General features: G+C 41.6%; 1 protein-coding gene across 3 annotated transcripts; it reads left to right on the plus strand.

Annotated features, from left to right (window-relative positions):
- Positions 1–99: 99 nt before the first annotated feature.
- galns (galactosamine (N-acetyl)-6-sulfatase) lies at positions 100–23,607 on the plus strand. Of its 3 annotated transcripts, none has more exons than XM_088939003.1 (14): positions 100–267; positions 630–753; positions 3,704–3,778; positions 4,512–4,614; positions 5,095–5,238; positions 5,772–5,838; positions 5,946–6,073; positions 8,001–8,137; positions 8,560–8,663; positions 11,759–11,895; positions 13,503–13,605; positions 16,238–16,359; positions 21,390–21,507; positions 22,644–23,607. In XM_088939003.1, exons 1-14 carry the CDS (start codon positions 136–138, stop codon positions 22,728–22,730), a joined length of 1,581 nt encoding a protein of 526 aa, XP_088795129.1. In that variant the 5' UTR covers positions 100–135; the 3' UTR covers positions 22,731–23,607. The 3 variants fall into 3 exon arrangements, with proteins under 3 accessions (XP_088795129.1, XP_088795131.1, XP_088795132.1); XM_088939005.1 differs by having other exon boundaries at positions 8,593–8,663; XM_088939006.1 differs by lacking the exon at positions 630–753 and having other exon boundaries at positions 118–267; positions 3,704–4,614.
- The last annotated feature ends 120 nt before the right edge of the window (positions 23,608–23,727 follow it).

Consider the following 23,727-nt stretch of genomic DNA (forward strand, 5'->3'; position numbering starts at 1 on the left):
AAACCCCCTCGCTTCTATTTTTGTGCAAGGTGTTTTTTTAGATTTGTAAAAGATCTTTCACGTGATCTCAAGTTCATGTGACCATAGAGCACACCCCCCTCCCGAGTTTGTCTTGTGACGCTTTCATTTCAATCCATGAGATGTAAAATGTTTTGTAAAATCATAGCCAATACGTTAGTTTTATTTTTTACTTCTGAATGCTGCTGTCTTGCAGAGACCAGACAGAATGGCTCCAATCCAAATATTATCATCATGCTCATGGATGATGTAAGTTGTTATTTTAAAATATTTGACCTTATCATTTTTAGCGCGGGTAGAGAAACTTTTTTGCACATTATCTCAGTGTAGAGAGTAAAGGAAGTTTTATGTTTTGGCAATAGATACGTGTATTGATGAAGTACAGTTGACAGTTAATCACTACTGTTTGACGCCTGTGTAACGGTATGGTCTTGTTCTACAGTTCGGTTACTAATCAGGAAGGTTTAATGATGGGGAAGTAAGCTATTTATATAGAGAAAAAATACCTTGTTTTGAAAAAGGAGATTGAAAACCTGTCTGAAGCAAACAAACATTTTTTCTTTTGGTCTGTGGTCTTATAATATCTTTAAGATATCTATCTATCTTTATAGATGGGGTGGGGAGATCTGGGAGTGTTCGGGCAGCCCTCGAAGGAGACCCCAAATCTCGACCGAATGGCCAGTGAAGGAATGTTGTTCCCCAATTTCTACACTGCCAATCCCCTGTGCTCCCCCTGTGAGTACTGACGTGCATTACAAGCAGAAGAGTGAATTAGACGGGTGTGGTAAAGATCTTGGCATATGCGTGGTAAACTGTGATGATAATGTAAACCTCAGGAAAGACACGATCTGTGAAGTGGAGAGGCAGTTTTCATCAAGCATCTTTAAAATCCTTACTGAAGGTTTCACGAATATGATACACTTTAGCTGGTGCAAAACGTGGTAAAAAAACAGACTCGTGTGTATAAGCAACTTCAAAAATGACCAGGGATCTTCAGTGTGTCCTTTTCGGAAGTCACTTGGGGTGGATGTAGTAACACAGGATGTTTGCACTGTTACTGAACGGTGAAGCAGAGCACCACAGTTGTGTAATCTTGCAGATGACTCCCGGGGAACACATTCTCATGAACAACAATACTAGGCTCTTATTGTTGCCACCATTTGTGGATACTGGTGACGTTAGTGCACTCTGGTCTGCATTGCTGTTGTTCTCCAGGGTCCTGTGTGTAACACATTACTCACTGCTTCACACAGTGCACAGTTTTCAAATACAGATGTTCAATCATGCCAGCGTCTTACATAGCCCTTTGATCTTGAAAACAAAATATTTTCTCATTTTGTAATAGCTATGCATTGGTATTTTAATTTTTTTTACTTATTTTTGTTGGCATAATAATATTCAAAAGTAAATCTCCAGATCAACAAAGAAAAGTTTAACTGCACATAAGCTCTCTCAGTCTCTAGACCTCAGACCGGATGAACATTTGATTCCAGCTCCAGACGGCCATTCATTAATGGAAACCACAGGGTCTGATCGGTTAGAACAATTCTACAGGGGGGAATGCCAGAACCTTATAGCACACTACAGCAGAGATCTAGTCTGTGGAATCCCTGCCAGAGGAGGTTTCACAAAAATACTATTTACTGGGGTGTGAATAAATGTCGCTGGTGTTTTCTGGGCTATATGATGATAGCATTGCACAGTCCAAAGACATTTTTAAGATTAACATCTTACTTTTTTATTATTACTTTTTAATATTATCCATTCTATACATTTTATTTAATGTTTGTTTCCTACTTCATCATGAATAAATGTGGAGGGTACTGTAAATATTTAGTAACAGTCGATTTTGATAAAATGAATAAAATAAATCGTGATGCTTAGAGGGCTGGCATTACAATGTCCACTGTGGCCTACACAAAGCCTTATTTTTGTTTTAATTAGCATAGACATTGTGTGCACGTCTGAGGAGAAATCCGTTAAGACTTAGTGGTCTGTGTATTCCATGAACAGGTCAGTCATATCGTGATATGATTTAAAATGACCAGGTTTCACTGTGCTGAGCCCTTTGAAAAGAACCTCATGTTCAGATGGGCCTCAGTATATGAAAATATAATGAATTGTATACATATTCCAAAGTCAGTGTGTTATCCCTGACACATAATAAACATTAGGGCAAAAGTGAGTTAATTAACATCTTGTTTGAAAGACGAAGGCTCAGAGACCTGTGCTGTGGAATTGTAGAGCACCACCAAATAGAGTCTGACACACAGTGTCCACAAATACACTCAAGGCAGGAGATGTTTCCACAAACCATTCGGAGGAAAGGGCTGTCTATTGAGTAAGAGCTGCCTGTGCTTTTTCCAAGCCTCTAACAATATGGATAATTGCAATCCAGGAAGCTCAAGTGGAGGATGGACAAGTTGCAATAATTAAACGGGGACTGTGATTAAGAGCAGGAATATATTTGGGGTGGGAGATTGGGAGATTGGTGGTAGGTACTGGAATCCTTTTAAAGCCTATTCTTCTATTTTAATGAATAATTCAGAATTCTAAGCTGTATCTGTGTGGATGATAGTAGAAAGACTCATTATGGTAATAGGGATAATGCACTATTGAAATATGCTAATTAGACCTAATTTGGGAATTTGAATAAACTTGCTATGCTAATGAGGTCTGCCATCAGGGCTTGCAAAGTTTTTTTCCCGTCTTCTAATTAATATTTAAGCAAATACGACTTAATCAATTATTAATCTCATATATGTTTGATGTGTGCCTTGAAAACGCCCTGACATACTGCAGTTCGTGAAAGCCGATACCTGAAACCTTATTTAACGTTATTAAAAGTTATTAAAAATTCCCTTCTACTGTGGCTTGATTAAAATTCCATTCCACATTGAGATATTAGAGCACTCATTAGTCTTAATCGTAATCTGTTTAATAGGAATATTTAGACAATTTCCCCTTTTCTTGAAGTTTCTATAATTTTTATATAATTTAATTCTATATAATTTCTATATTTTGTGGTCATTAAAAATCCAGTGGCATCGTTTGTGAGTTCAGCGGTTTTGACCCTAGTGTCCTGCCTATATTCAGTTGGCCAAGTGAGATCTCTACCTGATCTGCTGTGTAGTGAGGCTGCTGGCGCTGTGTGCATTGCGTGATCTTTATCCCTGTGACTGGGGCACCAACAGGACTTGTCCTTTGAATGAGATGTAAAACTGGGGTCCTTACTCTCACTGGACATGGAAAATCCCAGGGCATTCCTCAAAAAGAATAGGGGTGTAACTCTAGCATCCTGGCCAAATTTCCCAGTGGCCTTCATGTACTGTACCAATCACATCTTCCTAATGATCACCATCTATGATCTGGCTTCATCACTCTGTTCTCCTCCCCACTGAGAGCTGGTGTGTGGGGAGAGTACTGGCGCACTCTGGCTGCCAGCGCATCATCCAAGTGGGGGGCTGCACATTGGTGGTGGTGGAGGGGGGTCCCCATTACCGCTTTCAGTGGGGTGTCCAGAAGAGTGCTATATAAGTGTAAGGAATTATTATTATTCATTGAAGGCTGACAAGACACTTTTTTTCCCCCACCCAAACTACTGACCTAATGATTTCTCAGGGTGTGTGATTGGTACAGTGGTGGAGTCTGAGTCATGAAGATGTCCTCTGTCCTTGCTCCACAGCCAGAGCTGCGCTGCTGACAGGCCGGCTGCCCGTCAGGAACGGATTCTACACTACCAATGCACACGCCAGGAATGGTGAGCTCGGGCTCCTGCAGCCCACAGAAAGCATAGCGGGGCTTCTGTCATTTACTGTAGATCAGTGCAGTGAAACGGCCTGATGATAAATTGGGGTTACCTTGTGTATTTGTGGTGTTTGTTTAAAGGCAGTGAAGTTAAAAGGAGGTGGGACAGTGGTGCAGTGGTTAGCATTTCTGCCTCATGGCTCTTGGGCCCTGGCTTCAGTTCCAGACCTGCGGTGCTCACTGTGTGGAGTTTGTATGTTCTCCCCGTGTTTACGTGGGTTTCCTCTGGGTGCACCGCTGTGTGTGACCTGGCCTCCCATCAGGAGTATATCCTGACTTGCACCTGTTGCTTGCTGGGATAGGCTCTGGCTCCCTCACGGGCCTGAATGGGATAAAGCAGTTAGAAAATAGATTGATAGTTGATGTTAAGAGTATCCTGGCTGGAGCATTGAGAATAATCCATTTATGTATATACTGTACTTAAGGATTGCTTTTGAGCCAAATAGAAGCATCAGCTTCGAAGAGATATACTTCAGATGTGACTCTTGATGTTTGTTTTTTTTCCGGTGTATCTTGTAGCTATGTTGTAATGTAAGCACAATGCCCATTGTTCCTGATAAGTGGTCACTGTTGATTTGAGCTCAGAATTGAGGAGAAAACAATCTTTAGTTTGGTCTTTATTAGAGGCATTAGAAGCATTGCCATCATCTACATGTTACCATGTCACAGAGATCATTGTTTTGTAGCATACACCCCCCAGGAGATAGTGGGTGGGATCAGCAAGGATGAGATCCTTATTCCAGAGGTGCTGAAGAAGGCAGGCTATGTCAGTAAGATCGTCGGAAAGTGGTGAGCTGTGGTTTACATTTAATTTCTTTAACAAATCTTGATGTTTAGACATCGCAAACAAGCAGAGCTCAGCTAAGAGTTTTCTTTCATTATACCATACCTCAACAGCTATTCAGTCAGAGTGATAACTGAACAGTTGCTTTTCAGTCAGAGTCATGATTCGGTGTTCAGGTATTACTTTAAAATCTTCATTATGCAGGAATACCTAATTCGCTATCAAGTAAACGAACTAATGCATTTGCCAACTGATTGCAAATTCCTTGTTAATATGTAAACTTTGAAACACTGATCTTCTCATCGCACTGAATTCTGAGACATTCAAGAGATGTACGTGAATACAAAATTAATAGTACGAGCTTTGCAGCTGACATTTCAGTAATGATTTTTGTTTTGATAATTATGACTTTTGTGTCATATGGTTAAAATATTTTCATATTCTCGTTGTTGTTCATATACTGTATCGATTTGTTACTTTCTCAGGCATCTAGGCCACAGGCCACAATACCTCCCCCTGGAGCATGGTTTTGATGAGTTTTTTGGGGCTCCAAACTGCCATGTTGGACCATACAACAAAACTTTCAGGCCCAATATCCCCGTGTACAACAACTCCCAGATGGTGGGGAGGTAGGTCTTGCTTATAAAACCAGACGGGGGGGAAAAAAAAGGAACTTGCACTAAAGTAAGCATTTCCAGGCCAGTGTTCAGTGCTCTACTTCCTTGGATGAGAGCAGAGCTTTTGGTCTAGTCAGTACCAGCTGTGATTGTGTATTTTATTTTCCCCTTATTTGCTTTCCCCAACCATCTGCGTGTTCAGGGTCACCGACGAAAGCAGGAAAGCCATTTGATGCTTAACCATGAGTTTAACTGCCGTACCTGAGCCTGATCTGACATACCCTGGAGACAGCAGGTGTCAGTTTCATGGTGGCACCTGGAACAGTGAGGTCTTGAGATCCTGTCTCGTACTTCTCTAACTGTACTCTCGTTTAAAAGAACAGAAAACCTCCCCTACTTTCAGTTTTTGTTTTAGGACAGCTGAGTCTGAGACCGGCTCCAGCCTTGCTGTATGGTGGGAGACAGTTACCTTTTTGTAACCGAGACTTTAATATTTTAAAGAAATGAAAAGGACTCACGTCCCTGTTTTCATTTCCTTTTCCCAGGTATTACGAGGACTTCAGGATAAATCGTGCGAGTGGAGAATCCAATCTCACACAGCTCTATCTGGAGGTGAATGTGTGGTGTCCAGACATAGTTTTCTGATTTCGAACATATTTGTGTGCCGAAGTGAGATTAAAGGAGGATATTGACTGTTTTTTTTTCCTGTACTCTGGTAGGAGACTGTGAAGTTCCTTCGTCGACAGGCTGCCTCTGGTGAGCAGTTCTTCTTGTATTGGGCTGTGGATGCCACTCATACTCCAGTGTATGCCTCAAAACGTTTCCAGGGAAAAAGCCAGAGGGGTCTGTAAGTTGCAGAGTCAATTTTTGGAACACCTACTGTTTGATAATGTTGACTTGCGACTTGGCTATGAAACACTTCAGGATCTGTTGTCACTTACAGATTTATTATTGTACATGCAGTGTTAATCACAAGAACCTAGATGAAGATGAGAAATCCACTCATATTCCATATGATCTCCTTTTCTTTCTGTTTTATACTACCTGAAAAAATAAAACCTAGAAATGGAGTTATAGTACTTCTTTACCCAAAAGACTGTGGGAGTACAGAACGAGCTACCCAGTCTCGTGCTGGAAGCAGATATGTTGACTTTATTAAAATACTCGAATGCATGAGATCCTTGATTCAATTAACTATTTTGTCATTTGTAACCTTTCATATGTTGTTATGTCATAGGTTTTCTCATTTACATCATCATGTATTGAGAAGAAGCCTTAAAAAATGCAATTCTTCACATTTGTTTTGCTTGTGACATTTTAAAATAATTTTGTGCTATTTTTCAAAATGTTCAGAAATGGTTTCACAAAGCCAGATGAGCACTGGAGCTATGGACACTTAAATTAACTGCAGGTAGTTCAATATTAGTGTAAATTGAGGTTTGGGAAGCTTCTGCTCAGTGTTCAAGTGGGTTTGGCATTGATCATCAGCATTGTGTGGTAGTTTTGTTTTACTCTAGCATAATGAAGTCCCTAAACATTTATTTTTTCTTGCTTGTGATAACTTTGGTCTCCATATTAAAGCTACAATTATAAAGATGCACCTCCCTTGTATAGCAGTACAGTGTAGTCAATAGGAACAGTGGCTATATATATGAAGTGTGCTTTAGACTGCTAATGTTCAGTAAGTCTGGTATCAAGTCAGATGATATACAATGTTTATAGCATCTCAGAGTTATTTACAAACTAGTAAATTTATATTTTTCTTTATTTTCCTTTGTGAATTGTGATCTAAGACAACTCACTTGTGGTAATTTGATTTTTTTTCCCCTAAAAATTAGTTTTATAATCTATAGGCAGTGTGCAGGTCTTTTAATCTAAGTGTAATGCTTAAAAACTATAGTGTTGCTGGTGCAGAATGATTGCTGTGCACCAGGCAGGTGGGTGGTGCCTTTCAATAATGGATAAAGTGCATCCTGTTTACAGTATACGTAAAGTGCTTTGGGATACTCTAAATTAAAAGCCAAGTAATTCATTAAAATTAAATTTTATTTTTTTTTAATTTAATTTTTAAACTGATTTGCCAAAAGATTTGTATATTTCTGATAGCCCTTCTGGTAGGTAGAATAGTGTTTATTGACCAGTTTTATATGACCAATGGTCAAGGGGAAACAGAAATTACACATGAAGGAGAAAGGAAGTCTATATTCTCAGAGGTAAGAGTCTGAGAATTCTAGTTAAGGACTGTTCATAATCTTGTTTTAAGGACTCAAAATGTTAGCTAATTATACCACACATTTAATATTCTTGGCATAGTCTTCAATTTTAGGTGGCAGGGAAACAATTGAAGTCTCCCCTAGTTTGATCATTATTGTGTTCTTTGCATTCATGTTCAGAAGTCAGTCTCACTAACTAGACATTCTTCTGAATACAAAATTAGATACCTGATGACAGAAAATTATTTCATATTGAAATACCTATTATTCAAATGTTCAGAATGTAAAGAGCACAGGAATAGAGGGGTTTTATAGTGTGGTCTGTGGGAATTATAAATATTTCAAGGATATTTTATAGTCAATGACAAATATCAAAGCATAAATCTGACTTGTATTAATTTGTTCTTGAATTTTTTGGAAACTTTTAGTTCCTGAGCATCATTGTTTTTTCAATATTTGTGGCTTCTGTAAGTCTGAGTGAGAAAGGAGAGAGGTGGCCAGGCTGCGGTCTCTCCCAGTGGGGTGCAGAGCTGTGGGTGAGGAGTGCTGTGTGCTGCGCAGGTACGGAGATGCAGTGATGGAGCTGGACGACAGCGTGGGCGTCATCCTGAAGGAGCTCAAGACGCTGGGAATCGCCAAGAACACCTTTGTGTTCTTCACCTCGGATAATGGAGCCGCTCTAACCTCCGGCATCCAAGGTAACCTAAGACCCCCTTCTTTCTGGAACTGCAGGGATGAGGGTCTGCAGACTGACTCTCGTACACCTGGTGTGTTGCCACTGTTGCTTTTGGGCTTCTATAGGCATTTACCTGCAAGAATTCATTTCACTGAACTGACTGTTTGGCACACAAGAAATAGGGAAGACTGTTCTGCCCATCTACAGTAGGTGGCTCACATGGCTGAAGGGAGATGGAGGCTTGGCTTCACCAGCATGGCTGGGCAGTACGTTCCTACTTGTGGTCTCTGGATCAGGACAAACCAGTTCATGGAGAACAGTTACACCACAAACAGGATGTGTTGCTTGTTTAGAGAGGCTGTAGATTCATAAGTAGCCACTCGGAGATTAATGGCTCTAGATCTGGGATGTGCTGATTTTGACGTGTTTCTGTATTTTTCCAAGCTGGCAGTAACGGCCCTTTTCTCTGTGGCAAAGAGACAACATTTGAAGGGGGAATGAGAGAACCGGGGATCGCGTGGTGGCCAGGACACATAAAAGCTGGACAGGTGATGAAACATCTTCTCTTGCAATTTATTTTCAGTTGTTTCTGTTGTGGTGGTGACTGACTGACCGACCACAATGGCGATGTGGCCTAAAAGGCTAAATCCCTAAATTCTGAGACTTCGTCCGCCACATGCTTTTCCATGGTTTAAGAACCTTCATCGTGATGGCAAACAATTGCACACTGCCTGCCCTTACAGAACACTTAAACGTCTGCACATTTTCTTTATCTTAAGCCTTGTGCATGAAGAAGTTGTGTTCAAACTTAGTGGGAGTGGGTTATTTGATTGTGTTACTGTCAACACTGCAGTACCCTTTTGGCTTCCCTTTTCAGTGCCTTTTTAATTGTCACAGTTCTGCAGAATACACGATTGAGTAGTGCAGTTGGCCTTCTGGCTAAGCTTATCTGCAGGTGCGTTCTTTTCCCTTGTATATATTCTAACAAGGGGTAACATGTGGAATGTGTATGTAAATGACATAGCTTTGATGCAATCATAAAGTGGTTCTTGTAGAGTGAAGTCATGCAAAGCACAGCGTACCCAGATAATCATGTCCTGGGTGCCTTTTTTGTATGTGTGCTCTTTTGGAACACTTTCTTGTAGTGAGGTTAGTTCCCCCCCCCCCACCCCCCTTTTCCTCTTCTGTTGGCCTGTACAAAATATTTTTCTGATCCGTTAAACCAGCGTGTGTTCTGCAAATGATTTTTAATTGTGTTATCGGCGGCTCTGACACCAGGCTGCGCTGCAGGAGGATTTTCGAGCCACGAGGCTGGGGGTGAATTAAGCTCTGCCCCAGGCTGCTATCTTTCGGGTGTGTGCTGTGCTGATAGTGCTACAGAATGGCACAGGGAAGGGGGGATTGCTGAAGTCTTAGGCGGCTAATCTGTTTGTGTGTTTGCAGAGCTTGGATAGAGCTGTAATGAGGGCTGCTGTATCTGAATACACCAGGCACATGGAATAATAACAAGGGGATGTGCTCTCTAAATACTGACAGTGGTATTGAGCCTCCAGGTTTTGGCTGCCATCATTAACCAGCCTGGGCTGTGCCATCCATATTTCTTCTACCAAGCGAGCTCCTTTGTTGGAGCAAGCAAGGCAACATAAATGAAGTCTGTACTGTGAACTGTGGCTGTTCTAGTGCAGTTAACACAGAACTGTTTAGATCTGTTGGCTACTTGGTTTTGTTCGATCAAGACTTCCCCCCTTTTTCTATTGCCCTTTCCCCGTCTTTAGAAGACCTTTTCTGGTTTTGGAGACGTCTAGATCTGGACATCTGAAGGTCCTCTGAGTTCAAGTCAAGAGGCAATGTCGAAATGCGTTTTTTTCGGACCTTTCTATCCCGCTGTCTTAAAGGATAACCAACAAAACCTGATCTCGAGTCGATAAAGAACATTCCACGGTGAGGAAAGATCCTTAGGCATTCGTGGTAAAATCTGGCCGAGCTAAATGTCACAGGCCGAAGGCGAGGCAGCTCTGAGCTGTTCTGCACCAGCTCTGACTGCAATCCAGATGTGCAACAGGGTGGATTCTCTGCATTTATCTCAGTGTGAATGAGGGTAATGGGTTTTGAGTCACCTAATTGAACATAAGCGATATAGTTTTGAAATTGGTGTTTTTATTGATTCTATTTTATTTAGCCCACAGCTGACGCCATGAATCAGGGGTTTATGTGGAAAAGCAAGCATTCACATTAACTCCTTCTGCAGCAGTCCTTTCAGCTAAAATTGTCCAAAGGCGTTAAAAACGGACATTTTCTGAGTTCAGTGAACATATGAAAAGGTTACCGAAGAATAGGAACGCTGTTTGCATTGCCCTGGCAGCAGAAAGGCTACAGAGGGGCAGAAGAGCTATCACTGAAAGGCTGCCTTCACAGTCCCTTTTGTTGTGTTTATCTGCTGAGAGACGCAGAGCTCAAGTGAATTAGACAGGGATAGCAGGTCTGTGCCTTGTGATAACTCCCACAAGGGGTTATTAAAGAAAGAAAGAGCGACGGGGAGAAAAAAAAAGAAAAGGAGAGGGAAAAAAATTAAATTAGAAACTTTTTTTAAAGCATCCTGACATTTGTTCTTGCGGTTTAAAACATTTTGACTTTTTTTTTTCAAATTATTTTCGTTTGGGGATAAGGGCTTGGTAGTGGCTGGTAGTCAGCTTTATTAATTGTCCTCTTTGATTTCTGCGTTTTTTTTTATTAAAGCCGGAAAGTGCAGATAATGGAATGTGTTTCTGGGGCCCTTTCTTACTTTTGCAATGGCTGGAGGAGAAGAGGAATTCATTCTCGTCAGGCCGGCGGTGTGCGCGGCGCCGATAGAAGCGTGGCGGCGCGTGGCGGCAGCAGCTGCGGAGCGCAGATAGCGCTATCTGATTGTGAGCGCGCCGCTTCTCTCAAAGGACCGCTCAGGAGAGAATGGAATGAAAGATCAAGGATGACAGCGAAAAAATGGCATTTTATCTGAAAATAGTTCAAAGTTTATAAATAAAATAAAGCTTTTCGCGAGGCTGGGAAACCGAGATAAAACCCAACTACAGCTCCAGTCCCATTTCTTTTTTTTTTCTAATTTACAGAGACGTTTGTGTGGTTTATAATAAACCTGCGAGCGCAGATTATAGAGAAGACTGAGTAAAAGCATAATCAAGACACAGAGCCCCCCGAAAAAAGGAATCCTTTTGTGCGAGCGTGTTTTAAAGTTGCTGTATTCTGCTGTCGTGTTGCATTTCACGCTAGGGGTGGGCATTCTCGGTGCCTTGCTACTACAGTATATCAGTGTTTACCTGCCTGTGTACAGCCCGACGTGAATCAGATTTTGTTTTACTTTTTAGAGTGATTGAACTTTAAGAAGAGGCTGGACCTATATTGGGTGTTTTTGTTTAGCAAAATATACATTGAGTTGCAATGCTTTTTAAAAAAAAATAGACCGCATAGATGTTACTACTGCCTTTATGACTAAGGATAACTCATTAAACAGAATTTAAATTATATTCTATAGTATCTTGTGCACATGATTTTGTTAATTATTATCTCATATCTATGGGACCACATACTTCTAACAATGTGGGACACGTACAATTAATTTGTAGAGTGACAAACGGTACTTCTGTTGTAGGTGAGCTACCAGCTGGCGAATGTGATGGATCTCTTCACCACCAGCCTGTCACTGGCAGGACTGCCTGTCCCCAATGACAGGGCTATCGATGGCCTGGACCTGACCCCTGTCCTCCTGAACAACACTATCATTGACAGGTAATGTTGAACCCCTCACAGCTGGGCATGTTGCCGTCTGCATGGGGCTGGGCCGTTGAGCAGTCTGATCTGAGATTCTTCTCATGAAGCTCAGTGGGATCACTGTCATCAGATCAGTATAGGTAGTGGACAACAAAATGGAAACGCCTGGGTTAATGAGGGACAGTTGGTATACTGGAAGCAAGGGCTTCCACACAGGTGTGGCTCATGTGTTAATGAAGCCAGTAACATCCCAGCATGCTTAGGGTTATGTATGTAAATGCTGAACAGGTCTTGTTGCCTGTGATTATGGAAGAGGGGACCTACATGACTTTAAAAGAAGGGTGACTGTTGGGGCATTTTCTTCAGGAGCTGCAGTGACCAAGACAGTTCAGTGTGCTAATGTTTCACTGCTCAGCCAGGGGCAGCAGTGGGCGGAAGTGTACACTCCCGTATCGTGACATTCTTGCAATAACTTGAACTGCAAGGCAATACGGACAAGCAGCTGCAGATTAATCAACTGCTCACTCAAACCAGTGCTGTGAGTGGCCCGTTTAAGTCAAAAACGGACCACTGAGAACTCCTCGGAGCAGGATACAAGTCTACAAACTGCTCATCACACGTGCCAATGCACATCTGTGAGTCCAGTGGTGCAAAGAGCACAAGCCGTTGTCCACTGAGCAGTGGAGAAATGCGATGTGATCAGTTGAGTCACCCTTTGCCATATTCTCAATATCACCAGCCTAATGACCTTTTTGGCCTCGAGTTCTTGGTTAAGGATTCTGGTGTTTCCACAGGGGAGTGAGGCGCATTTTCCTGGTTTGGGTACACAAGACAAGGTCAATGCTAATCTCTACTAAATGGTACCAAGTGATCATCTTCACCCCAGGTTGCAGCATTTCCTTTCTGCGGGGAGGGGGTGTGTTACAGGATGACAAAGCCCTGATCCGCAGAGCTCACCGGGGTCGCCCAGTGGTTTGATCAACATGAATCAGATGTTATCCATGCGTCATGGTCTTCTCAGTCGCCAGATCTGAGCCCAGCTGGGCACTTGTGGGAGATTCCGAAATGACGACTTAAGTGTTTTTCACCCATCATCAACCTGAGCTGATTGATGGTGTTGCAGGTCCCTCCTGCAGAATTCCAGACGCTGCCCGAGTCTTTGCTACAGTGCAGACAGGTCGTACTGGCTGCATGTGATGACCCGACACCCTGTGAAGTGACTGTACACTAGCGTTTCCATTTTGTGGTCCACTTTCTGTATCTCTCCTGCACACAAGCATCCTGTAAAGAGGAGATTCTTTGGAATTTGTGTTGTATATGAAAAGCCATTGCCAGCCTTACATTTTCAAATACGAAATGTGTGTCGATGGTTTTGAATTGGCTGAAAGACACTTTTTAAACTGTGTGCCTCGGTAGTTCCCTGGATGTTCACACAATGGCAAGCGGGTCTCCTTCCTGGGAGGTGCTGACAGGGAGCCCACTGTCAAAGACCACCCCTGAAGATAAGGTGTTCTGCTGAGCATGTAATGGGATGAAGCAGGAAATCCTGGTCAGGCTTATTGTCAGAAAAGCAGAGTCTCCTTATCTGTGGAATTCAGCCATCAATCCCATTTCACACGCAACAGGCCAATCTTCTTCTACCGTGGCAATGAGATGATGGCAGTGAGGGTGGGGCTGTACAAGGCACACTACTGGACGTGGACCAACTCCTGGGAGGAGTTTAAACAGGTAAGGCTGACTGTCAGAATGACAAGGGCTCTCGCTGGGAGCTAATGTTCTCTGTGTCTAACCCGGCGAAAATGGGGTTTTATGGATTCTGCTGACAGAAAATAGATTTTATCAGCACTTCATTAGGAATCCCTAGAGTGGGATGGACGTCGGCGAATGAGTGTTTAAAAAACGGGGTTGGGAAATAAAGCTCAGCCAATTTAGTTCTGCTGAGTAAGAGAAAAATCTGAGAAAGATTAGTTCTTAATAACTGAAGAAAAGTGAAGAAAAAGAAAAAAAATGATCTTGGAAAGTAATTGATAAAACTGCTCTTTCAGAACTCTTGCTCTCTTTTCCGTTTTCAAGACCTGGTTTAATAGAAGGTTTCCTGCAAGTGAGCCCTGGTTCACAAGTTCCCACCTTAAAATACATATACAGCTACTGTCTGAGCTTTCAGAATAAAAGGTGATGCCTTTCTTTTCCAAATGTGGGACTGTGTTTTATGCCCCATCGGCTGCTTAAATTGCTCTCTCCTGGAGGGCTCCTGAATCAATACTGGGCTTCTTTATCAGCCCATGTGAACTGGAGTGGAACTTCACAAATAATGACGTTTGATTGCCTCTGAGTTACCTATCGATTGACTCTGTGCTAGATGGTTTGAAAGAGGCTTTTAGAAATGGAGGGGGGAACGTCTAAGCTCTTGACTTCAGCCTTTCCAGACGGTTAACACATTAGAGGTCGATCAGTTCTCAGGCCTGGAGAAAAGCAGGGGGTTATTCATTTTCCGCACCTCACCTCTCACCCTTTTGTTCTGACCCCTTATAATGTCACTTAGAAATGCCGTGTTGGCAGTTGAATTATTTTATGTGGACAATGGAAAATGGTACTGGATTGCAAATCTTAGATTGATCCTAAAATATGAATGCCCCTCCGAACACATCCAGGCTGTATCTTTTTCTCAACCAGGGAAGCAGTGGTTGTGAATTTTTGTTTGCTTTTGAAAAAGACAACCAATGTGATTCAGTGATCTGTAAAATTAGAAATTTCATGCCGATAAATGTTTTGCATCAAACAGCAATGTCATCGTAATACTCACTCGGACTGTCTCCAAATACTCTGAAATAATTCAGCCACAGAGTGAGTGCCCATCAACCTGTATCTTTCTTTTTGAGCATTGAAACATTTTACCCGGACCGTTAAGCACAAAACAATGTCCTGATTAGCATTTGGTTTGTTTAGTTTGTAAAAACAAAAATCCAAACGCACCGCTGTGAGTGGTGTGGTAGTCCAGATCATCCAGAGATGAAACTAATCCATTCCTAGTTTTCTAACTAGTTTCCAAATTGGTTTTGGCATCATCATCATCATCATCATCATCAGAGTGTATTGAATCTCTAATGAGTGAGACTGTCCAGAACTTTCATTTTTGGCTGTCTTCCGTCTGCCCATTTATAAATCAGTTCACAAGTGCTTTAATTATTGTGTAATGTAAAAAAATAAGAGCCACGTTAATCAGCTCAGTACAGATATTCACTGCTTGTACAGTTTAGTCGACAATTAGAAATTATATCCATAAACAGTTTTCTTAGTTCTTTTCACTTTGCCATTTTACGAAACCAATCCCATACCATTGGAACTTTATTATTTATGGGCTCTGGTGCATACAATCTTGTACAAATATTTAATTGACCTCTGCCCATTCTTTCTGTATCGGAGGGAATTGGCACCGAAATCTGCCCAGCAATCTGATGGGATCAAGGTGTTTTGCACATCCACAACAAGAGCAAAAATGGATGTGGAATGGCTTGGCATATTAGCACAACTCTGAAGAGCACGCTAAGTGTTTTCTTATTGAGCGCGTTTGAGTTTAGCGGCTATAATCTGTAGGCAAGCATTTGCTCAAAGGTTCCAGATTATCCTTTATGAGCTATCTGTCCCAGAGGAGGAGATGAGTGCCCTGCAGATGAGTGCTCAGTTAATATTTGCTGTGTTCTCCCGCAAGGACACCCTGATGATAGCTGGAGTTTAATCAGCCTCTCTGATCAAAGCTCCTCGCCAGCCCGGGGGGATGGGAGACTGGGGACTAGACTCTTAGCAGAGGGGCTGTGGTGCATGCGGGAGACAAAGCAGAGGGGGGCGCCAGATGTAACGGCAGCTGTGTAGGTCCAGGTGTCAGGGGGCATCCTGCAGGGATGGAGAGCGTGGTTCAGGCTAGCAATAGAAGAAGAAGTGAGAGGGATCATTTCAAAACTCAGTCACCCCCATACTAAGACATTTTGGTGAAATCCTAAATATTAAGTGAATTGGTATAAATCATGCGATGGATTTATATATTTTTCAGCCGCTGGAGTACTGTTCAGCATAAACAACAGCAAGCAATTTCTGTTCTTTAGCCATGATCTCATTAGAAAAGGGACTTATTTTCTAATTTCTGGAGAAATGTAATTTTTAATAAAAGGTGACATTGTACATTAAATCCACTCAAAGGATTTATAATTGTCCGTTACATTTATATATAGTCTATATTTTATGTAATCTTTATATCTCGACTAATCCTTGGTGCTCTGTGGAGTGTGTTTTGTAATGTGGCTGTCCTGGGCCGTACAGCACCATGGCTAGTCTCCTGGAGCAGAGGTCTCTGTACTTCACACAGGGTGTTAACTTCTGTCCCGGGGAGGATGTGGCTGGAGTGACCACTCACACCCAAGAAGAACACACCATGCAGCCACTGATCTTCCACCTGGGGCGGGACCCTGGAGAGAAATACCCCATCAGGTGAGAGAAACCAGGGTGAACACATTTCTTTTTTTTAAAAAATCAGGCACTGTACTGAGATTACCAGCAGCCTGCTTTCAGCGCCTCATAGTAGATGAGCTACTATGGGAGCTTTCAACACGGTTTGTTAACTGAGCTGTAAGTGAGAAGGCGATACTGCTCTTAAAACCATGTATAATGCAAAAATTAAAAAGAGGGAAAAGTAATCAACGATATAGCATTATGTTTTGACTAGTAGTGCCTTTGATTTACAGTGATCTCTAGAGAATGTGGTTACTTCTCTTTGTCTGCTGAACACAATGAAGGTAGTCTAGCTTTCCAGTACAAAGCGAGGAATCAGCTCTGTCTGTATATTGGTCTACTGCAGCAGGATTAACTAAATTCCCAGCCTAACGTAATAATCAGAAAGCACCGTGCCAGCTCGACCCAAGTCATTGATTTACGAGGCTGTCTTTCTTTTAAGAAAAGAGATGCGCCTCAAACGTGTAGCTCCGAAGTGTGGTTGGAGGAATCTATGAGATCAATACCGATCTACGTCCCTGAAAGAGCTCCGCTGAGGAGCCAGCATCGATTCGTGCAATCAGAGCCAGGCTGATTAAATGCTGCTCAGTGTGACAGATTTGAAAGATCACTTCTGCTCGAGACTAAGCACCGTAAGTGAGGAACGTGAGATAAATCAAGCCGTGTGTGTCCAAAAGGAAACCAAATTTGATGCTGGTACAAGTGTCATTAAATAAATATATTGACTATGTTCTTTCTTCACATTCCTGGAACTAGAACAACCAGTTCTCTCCAAATTTAGACATGAAAAATGGCAGTAGTAGCAAAACAGTTTCCTTTAACGAATATTCAGATATTTCTATGGATAATACAGCTTGGTAAACTGCCATTTGCAAGGATTATTTATAGGATATTGATCAGTATTTCAACACAAGAAAGGATCCAGTAGAATTGACTACACTTGAATATGGCTTTTCTTAGCTACATGGAAATTATTTTTCTTTAGATCTCATTTATAGGTAAAGCATGGTCTGAGACAAACTTCATTAATTAAAAAGTTGGTGTTTTTCATTAGGAAAATTTATACCAACTACTTGTGTTGTACCCACCCAATCTGGAATAACATATTGCAATTACATTGTGGCTCACTGACATGTCCCATGAGCCCACATGGGGAGAGACATTGCTTGACACACAGCGAGCCCTACAGTGACATACAGGATATTCAGTACTGATTGCTGATGCCACTATGAGTAAGCCAGCACCCAGGAACATCTGACAGGTGAGTAATGAGTAATCCCATGTTAGCCATGGGTTATTTAGTGGCAACATTGAAAATCTGACCTGTAAACATTTACAATACTAAAGCACAGGCCTGTTGTAAATATGTGAGACCTGCCTTGTGTTCTGCATTTATAATCCCAAAAGCACAACATGGGGGAAAAATTAAAACTTTTGTTAAAAACCTTTTTACAGGGCTACACCAACACTCCAGCGTTGCACAATCAATAAATCTTCCTCTGTGTAAAGAAAGGTAAAGGAAGTATAAAGGAAAATCAAAGTGTTTGTGGATGCTTGTATTTTTAAACATTCCAACTCTCTCTCCTCTCTAATTTGCCAATTTTTTTTTTGTGGGGGGCAGAGTATTCCATGACCCAAGTCCCCAAAGGGTGGGCAGACGTATAGGTATCTTTGAGGGTCAAGTCAGTTGTCACATCTCTGCCTCAGCTCATTTGCTAGGGCCTAGTGTATTTTCCATTAGCCTGCCTGCTGTCATGTTGCTCTCTCTCAGCTCCTTAAGGGGTACAGGGCGCAGAGCTGGGCTGGGGGGTGTGGGAGTCATTACTCACTGTCTTCTTTTAAAGAGGTACTTTAGATGATCTAATGCCTGCTGCCCACATAGCTTTGGTTATGAGGCAGTCTGTCTCTCATCGCGGTCAATGAGATGCTGTAGTCAGATCCAGAAACCCACTTGTTTCTTGTGGGTGCAATTCTGAGATACTAATCATATAATATACAATATAGGTACATTTTTCACCTTGTATGTTCTTTGATTATAAGTAATGACTACATTTTTAATAATGTTATGTGTACATACAGTGTCACAGAGCAGCACTGCGTTTTCCGATCACCCTAAAGCAATTATTTTGTTATTGTTTTGTTAATTGCAACAATGTGATTATCAAATGTTAAATAATAGGTATTTAAGGGAGAAAATTACCAATGCATTCTGTGCAAAAATTAGGCAGAGATTTTTAAAGATACTTATCATTAGCCCAATAGTAGGGAAACATTAGGATTAATGTTTTTATTGATGATTAAATCTAAATAATTTGACTTAACTTACATTTGTACCCATTTACACCTCTGGGACCTCTACTGGAGCACCGGTACACGTGCTCCAGAGAGCTGCAGTAGTGCTTGCATGGCATTTGAATCCACACCCTTCCAGTGAAGAGTCCAGAGCCCTAACCACACCTCCACATAGCTGTATATTGGAACTGTTCTCCGATTTTGTGTGTAGTAAACCATTTCACTATACAGATACTTCTTTTTATAAGAGTGCATTTGATCTGAGTACATGCTAGGTTATTTTTGTTTCTGGCCGACACTGCAGTTCTAGTTTTTCAAGGGGGAGAAGGGTTTTGAAAAAGTTCAAGACTGCACAGACATTGCCCACTCAGTGGGCCAGATCTTGACAGGCTGGTGTCTCGGTACAGTCGGCGCTCAAGTCCCACTCGGCCTCCGGCGACTGCAGCAGCCCGCGCTGCATCCACGAGCCTCATCTGCTCTCCACAAGCACTTCAGCTTGCAATCAATAGCCTGTGCTGAATCGCTCAATTTCCCCAGGAAAGAGGAGAGAGAAAGGGCAGAGGTATTTGATTGTCTCTTCAGCTCCATTCCCCCTGCCAGTAAACCATGTGTTTGTCTGCATGTGTGCATGAGAGTGTGTGCATTGTACCGGTGGGGGGTATGAATGACTAATCAGTGGAGCCATACACCTGAGCTGTGCCCCTTTCCCCTTGGGGGTTATGTATTATAAATCAAAAGATCTCATTTACATTTATTTTCCATTATTATTACCATATTTGCATTTTTGGAGAGCTGGCTACGATTGTATTGAAACTATGCTGACTGAGGAGTTTTAAGAAAGGAGGAAAAGAAATGAACATATTCATTTGTATTAGTAATCCTACATTCTGAAAGTCCGAGCTGGTGTTGGGTATTTACCCTTGAATTGATTTGCACACAACATTTTTTTTGTTAATCTAAAGGCAAGATGCTGTCAAAGTGGATTCAAGAAGATTTGCATACTTTAGCACTAATTTACTTGTGTCCTGTTCAAGTCATTCTGAAAACTGATTACTTGGATTTATACTTTTCTTGCAAATCCTGGCACAGAGATAATGCTTGGCCTCTTGCTTTCTTAAGACCACTTTCCGATGCTTATCATATTGTTTATCTCGGCCGAGGGATTAACGGGAGACAGTTGTGTTGATAAACATTGAGCTTTCAAATCGGTTGTTTTGAGTTTTGCTCATTGTTCTACGTGTTACGCTCCTTAAGATAAGCGAATATCTTATTAATAGTTTTGCTGTTTTTTTCTTTTTTTACTAAGTTATTTAATTGATTGAATGTTTCATTATTTGCTTACTCTGGCAGATTACATAAATTATTCCTAGTCACAGTTTTATTTATTATATATATATACAATTAGATATACTGTATATAGACAGAAAAATGGACAGGTGTTACAGCAAACATAGTTAACCAGACTGGACTTGATCCCAACATTAAGAATGTAGAACTTAGCACTGTATCTGGACAGTGAATTGTTAAAAACACAAAGAGGAGAAGAGATCAATGGAAGAACAGTGTGCCGGGGGAGTCAATGGATGAGAGGAGTGTGTTAGCAGGTGTTATTGTGTGGCGTAAGCGGAATGGCTCTCTGGGGTAATGGAGTGCGTTTGTGGCTGAGGTGGGGAGGTGCGAGGTGGACAGGGCCTGGGGGTCATTACGCTAATTGACACTTCACCTCACACACATGCACCCCCTTCCCGGGGGACCAATCAGGGTGCAGAGAAGAGCGAGAGGGGCGTGTGTGACTGGGGGTGCGGGGATGTAGGCACAGGTGCTGCTTGCTCCTGTGTTGAGTGCAGTAATTGCACTGGTGAGATTTCTCGGCGTGCTCCCCCACCCTCTTGGCCGTTAACCCTACAGGTCCTATCGAGAGTGACGCTCCACTGGAACACACAGCAGCTCAGCGTTTTACAGAGTAAATCTAACAAAGCTCAGGGGTACTTGCTAGCGGCTTTACAAAAATAATTGAGTGCAGAGAGAGAACCGCCAACACATCTGCCGTTGCGATCATAAGGGAGGCGCTTTTTATTTTGTAGGGTTTTTTTTAAGATGCATTTGATAAACAATTAAAATGTATCATCCAGCGTGATCACTATATAACACCACGCAATGCCCCCTTTTAAAGGAATATTAGGAAATTGAGGCACGCACATCGACTGAGGATCTAAGAAATGCAGCGTGACTCAAAATAAATTCCTTACATTTTATTTGTAGGGAATATAAAAATAAAGTTTGAAGATATTCCATTATGGTGTACTGTACTTGGAGGTAGTAAATGACTATAGTGAAAGCTTTGTTCTAGAATTTTACAGTTTTTACTATAAGTGATAACCTGTTTGATCAGCAGACGTCTGTTAAACGTCCTCTTGAATGCTCACTTGGCCTCTAATGTCCAGGATTAGTTCTGTCTCCAGGATGGTCAATATATGTCATGCAAACACATACTGTAACTTTGTACACTTGCTAACATAAAGACTTTACTGGCACAGTATAACCATAAACAACAACTCTGAGACCCTAATTTTGAAATTATGAAATGCTCTGCTAACAAAATGTGTATATTCCTTTTTTTTATCTCAAATCCTACATTGACACAAGAATAGTGGAAATAACACTGTTATGTCTGAGTTAATCCTCTGGGTTTTTTATCTGTGTTTCTGGTCCTGCAGTGTCCAAAGCTTGGAGTACCAGAGGGTTTTAAAGCAGATCACTCCTCTGGTGGAGCAGCACAAAAACAGCCTGGTTCCCGGAGAGCCACAGCTCAACATGTGCGACCTGGCTGTCATGGTGAGGACCGTATCTCCTAGTCCTGTGTGTGTCATCATATCTGGGAGCTGACTGCCTAAAACACATCTGGGATATCTTTTACAACATCAGTCATACACAGTCCTGACATTGAGATTCCAGCATTACACTGAGAGCAAAGCGGACAGGGATAGGAGTTTGGATTTGAAGGGTTTTACAGCTAAAATATAAGTTACAAATGCATAAAAGGTGCCTTTTATTCTCAGTTTTTAGTGCGCTTCCATATAGATTCCACTCTTATTCTCTGGTTTGATGTCTCATTGTTGATTTTGAAAACTCAAAATAATTGTATTTTCAAGGAATGGCTGCAATTTGGCTTGTCCTTTCATTTGGCAAAGATACGACTGAATTTCAAACTTAAGAACTGACAAAGTCAAACCCATCAGAATAATACGGACCATTAATTCTGATGCTGAATCTCAGTTTGTTCCATGCAGAGCAGTTTCCCTATGGTAACAAGCTGCATAAACTGAGCTCAGTCAAAACAGAGTTAGACCGAATTCTTACTTTTGGTGTTTTCACTGTGAGGTTTGTTTTCTAGCATTTTGCTTAGGTTTTTCCTGTACATTTACTAGTATTTTCTGCACTGCTGAAGAATATGGACATCTTGAAATTTCTGAGATGGTAATCTGTGTTGTAAAAATTGTATTTGATGAACCGTGCCATCGTACGAGACGGGTTTCACAGGGGGGGAAATAACACTTTTTGATCGCATCATCAACATACAAAGCCACACCAGAAATAAATGAAAGTTACTGCTGTGTGACAACAGTGCCCCCAGGTGTCAGTATTTAACGAATCAAGGGGATTTTCCTGTTGCTTTTCAGATGCCTACATTTAAGAGAATCAGAACCCCCATTTTCCCCACTAATTTTATTTTTAAGTTTTTGTTTGGTGGTAGAAAGTGCTTAATTCAAGTCATTTTGTGTCAAAATTAAAGCTTTGCAATGATGGTATATATTTGTGTACTTGAACACTGAAAGAAAGTTCACATCTGTAGCTGTTAAAATACAAGTATATGCATTTGACAGAGGAATACTCCTACAGCCGTCTAAACCAGCAGTCCTGTTACATAAACAGAGGCCTGACCTTTACAAATCCACTTTGTCTCCTGACAGAACTGGGCTCCCCCAGGCTGTGAGAAGCTGGGCAGATGCCTCACGCCCCCAGAGTCTGCCCCCTGGAAGTGTGAATGGCCACACTGATCCGCTCGTCTGGACCTCCGTGTCATGAACAGATGAAGACCATGTTCATGACCTCCTGAGCAATTGGATCTTCGGTACTGCTGTCATCATGGGCCCTTAGTACTGACGTTTCCTTCCGGCAGATTTTAAGGGAGAATGTCTGTTTTTAGGTGACATGTAGTAACTTAAACTGTGAGTTTTCTCTCTCAAAGGATTCCCCCATGAGCGTCGTTACTTTGTTAACTTGAATGCAGACATACTGTGTACGTCTAACAGCATTTTAAAATTTGTACTTAAAAGCAGTGGAGTGTGATTTACTCCCTCACACTGTGTGTCTGCCCAGAGAGTGGGTAAGAAGAGAAGTCCTACTGTTGGGAGTTCTTTTGGTTTGTTGTCTGTGTATCAGCTGTAATGGGGGGGAAAAAAGGGATAAATTATCATTACTTCCCCATTTCACCTTGGAGCATATAGATAGCACAAATATGGAGGCTGAGAGAAGTGAAAGATATGAAAGTTTTTAAACCAAACAAATATCTTGTTTGCTGAACTTGGTTTGGGAAAATGTTTACAAATTTACGAATCACATTCCTTTTAAGATAGTATCATATTGTGGGGTTTTATGGGCTGCTCTTGCTTGTGTTGTTTTAAAAACTTACAATCATGTACAAAGAGTAAAGGACTGTATTAAAGGAAAGGAGGACAGACGTGCAGTTTTGAGCCGAAATTTGAAGTTAATGTAAATGAAGCGTCTCTTTGAGGAGTGGGACTGTTGTCTTAGATCACTACCGGAGTTCAAAGGGCTTATAACCCGTTCTTTGAAAAAAGCTAGTGGAGACAAACTTTCCACTTATTGAATCTAGATTCTTGGTACGAGTAATAAATGCCCAGTACTTGATGGTGATACGTTTTTTCCGACTTGTTCTTAATAACGTTTTTTGAATGTTGAATGTATTATTGAATACCAAACATCATATTGTCGGTCCTGCCAATTTACTGTATTAATGATCGAGCTTTGATG

Source organism: Atractosteus spatula, chromosome 21 (assembly GCF_055471065.1).
Source record: "Atractosteus spatula isolate fAtrSpa1 chromosome 21, fAtrSpa1.hap1, whole genome shotgun sequence".
Classification (NCBI taxonomy): Eukaryota; Metazoa; Chordata; class Actinopteri; order Semionotiformes; family Lepisosteidae; genus Atractosteus; species Atractosteus spatula.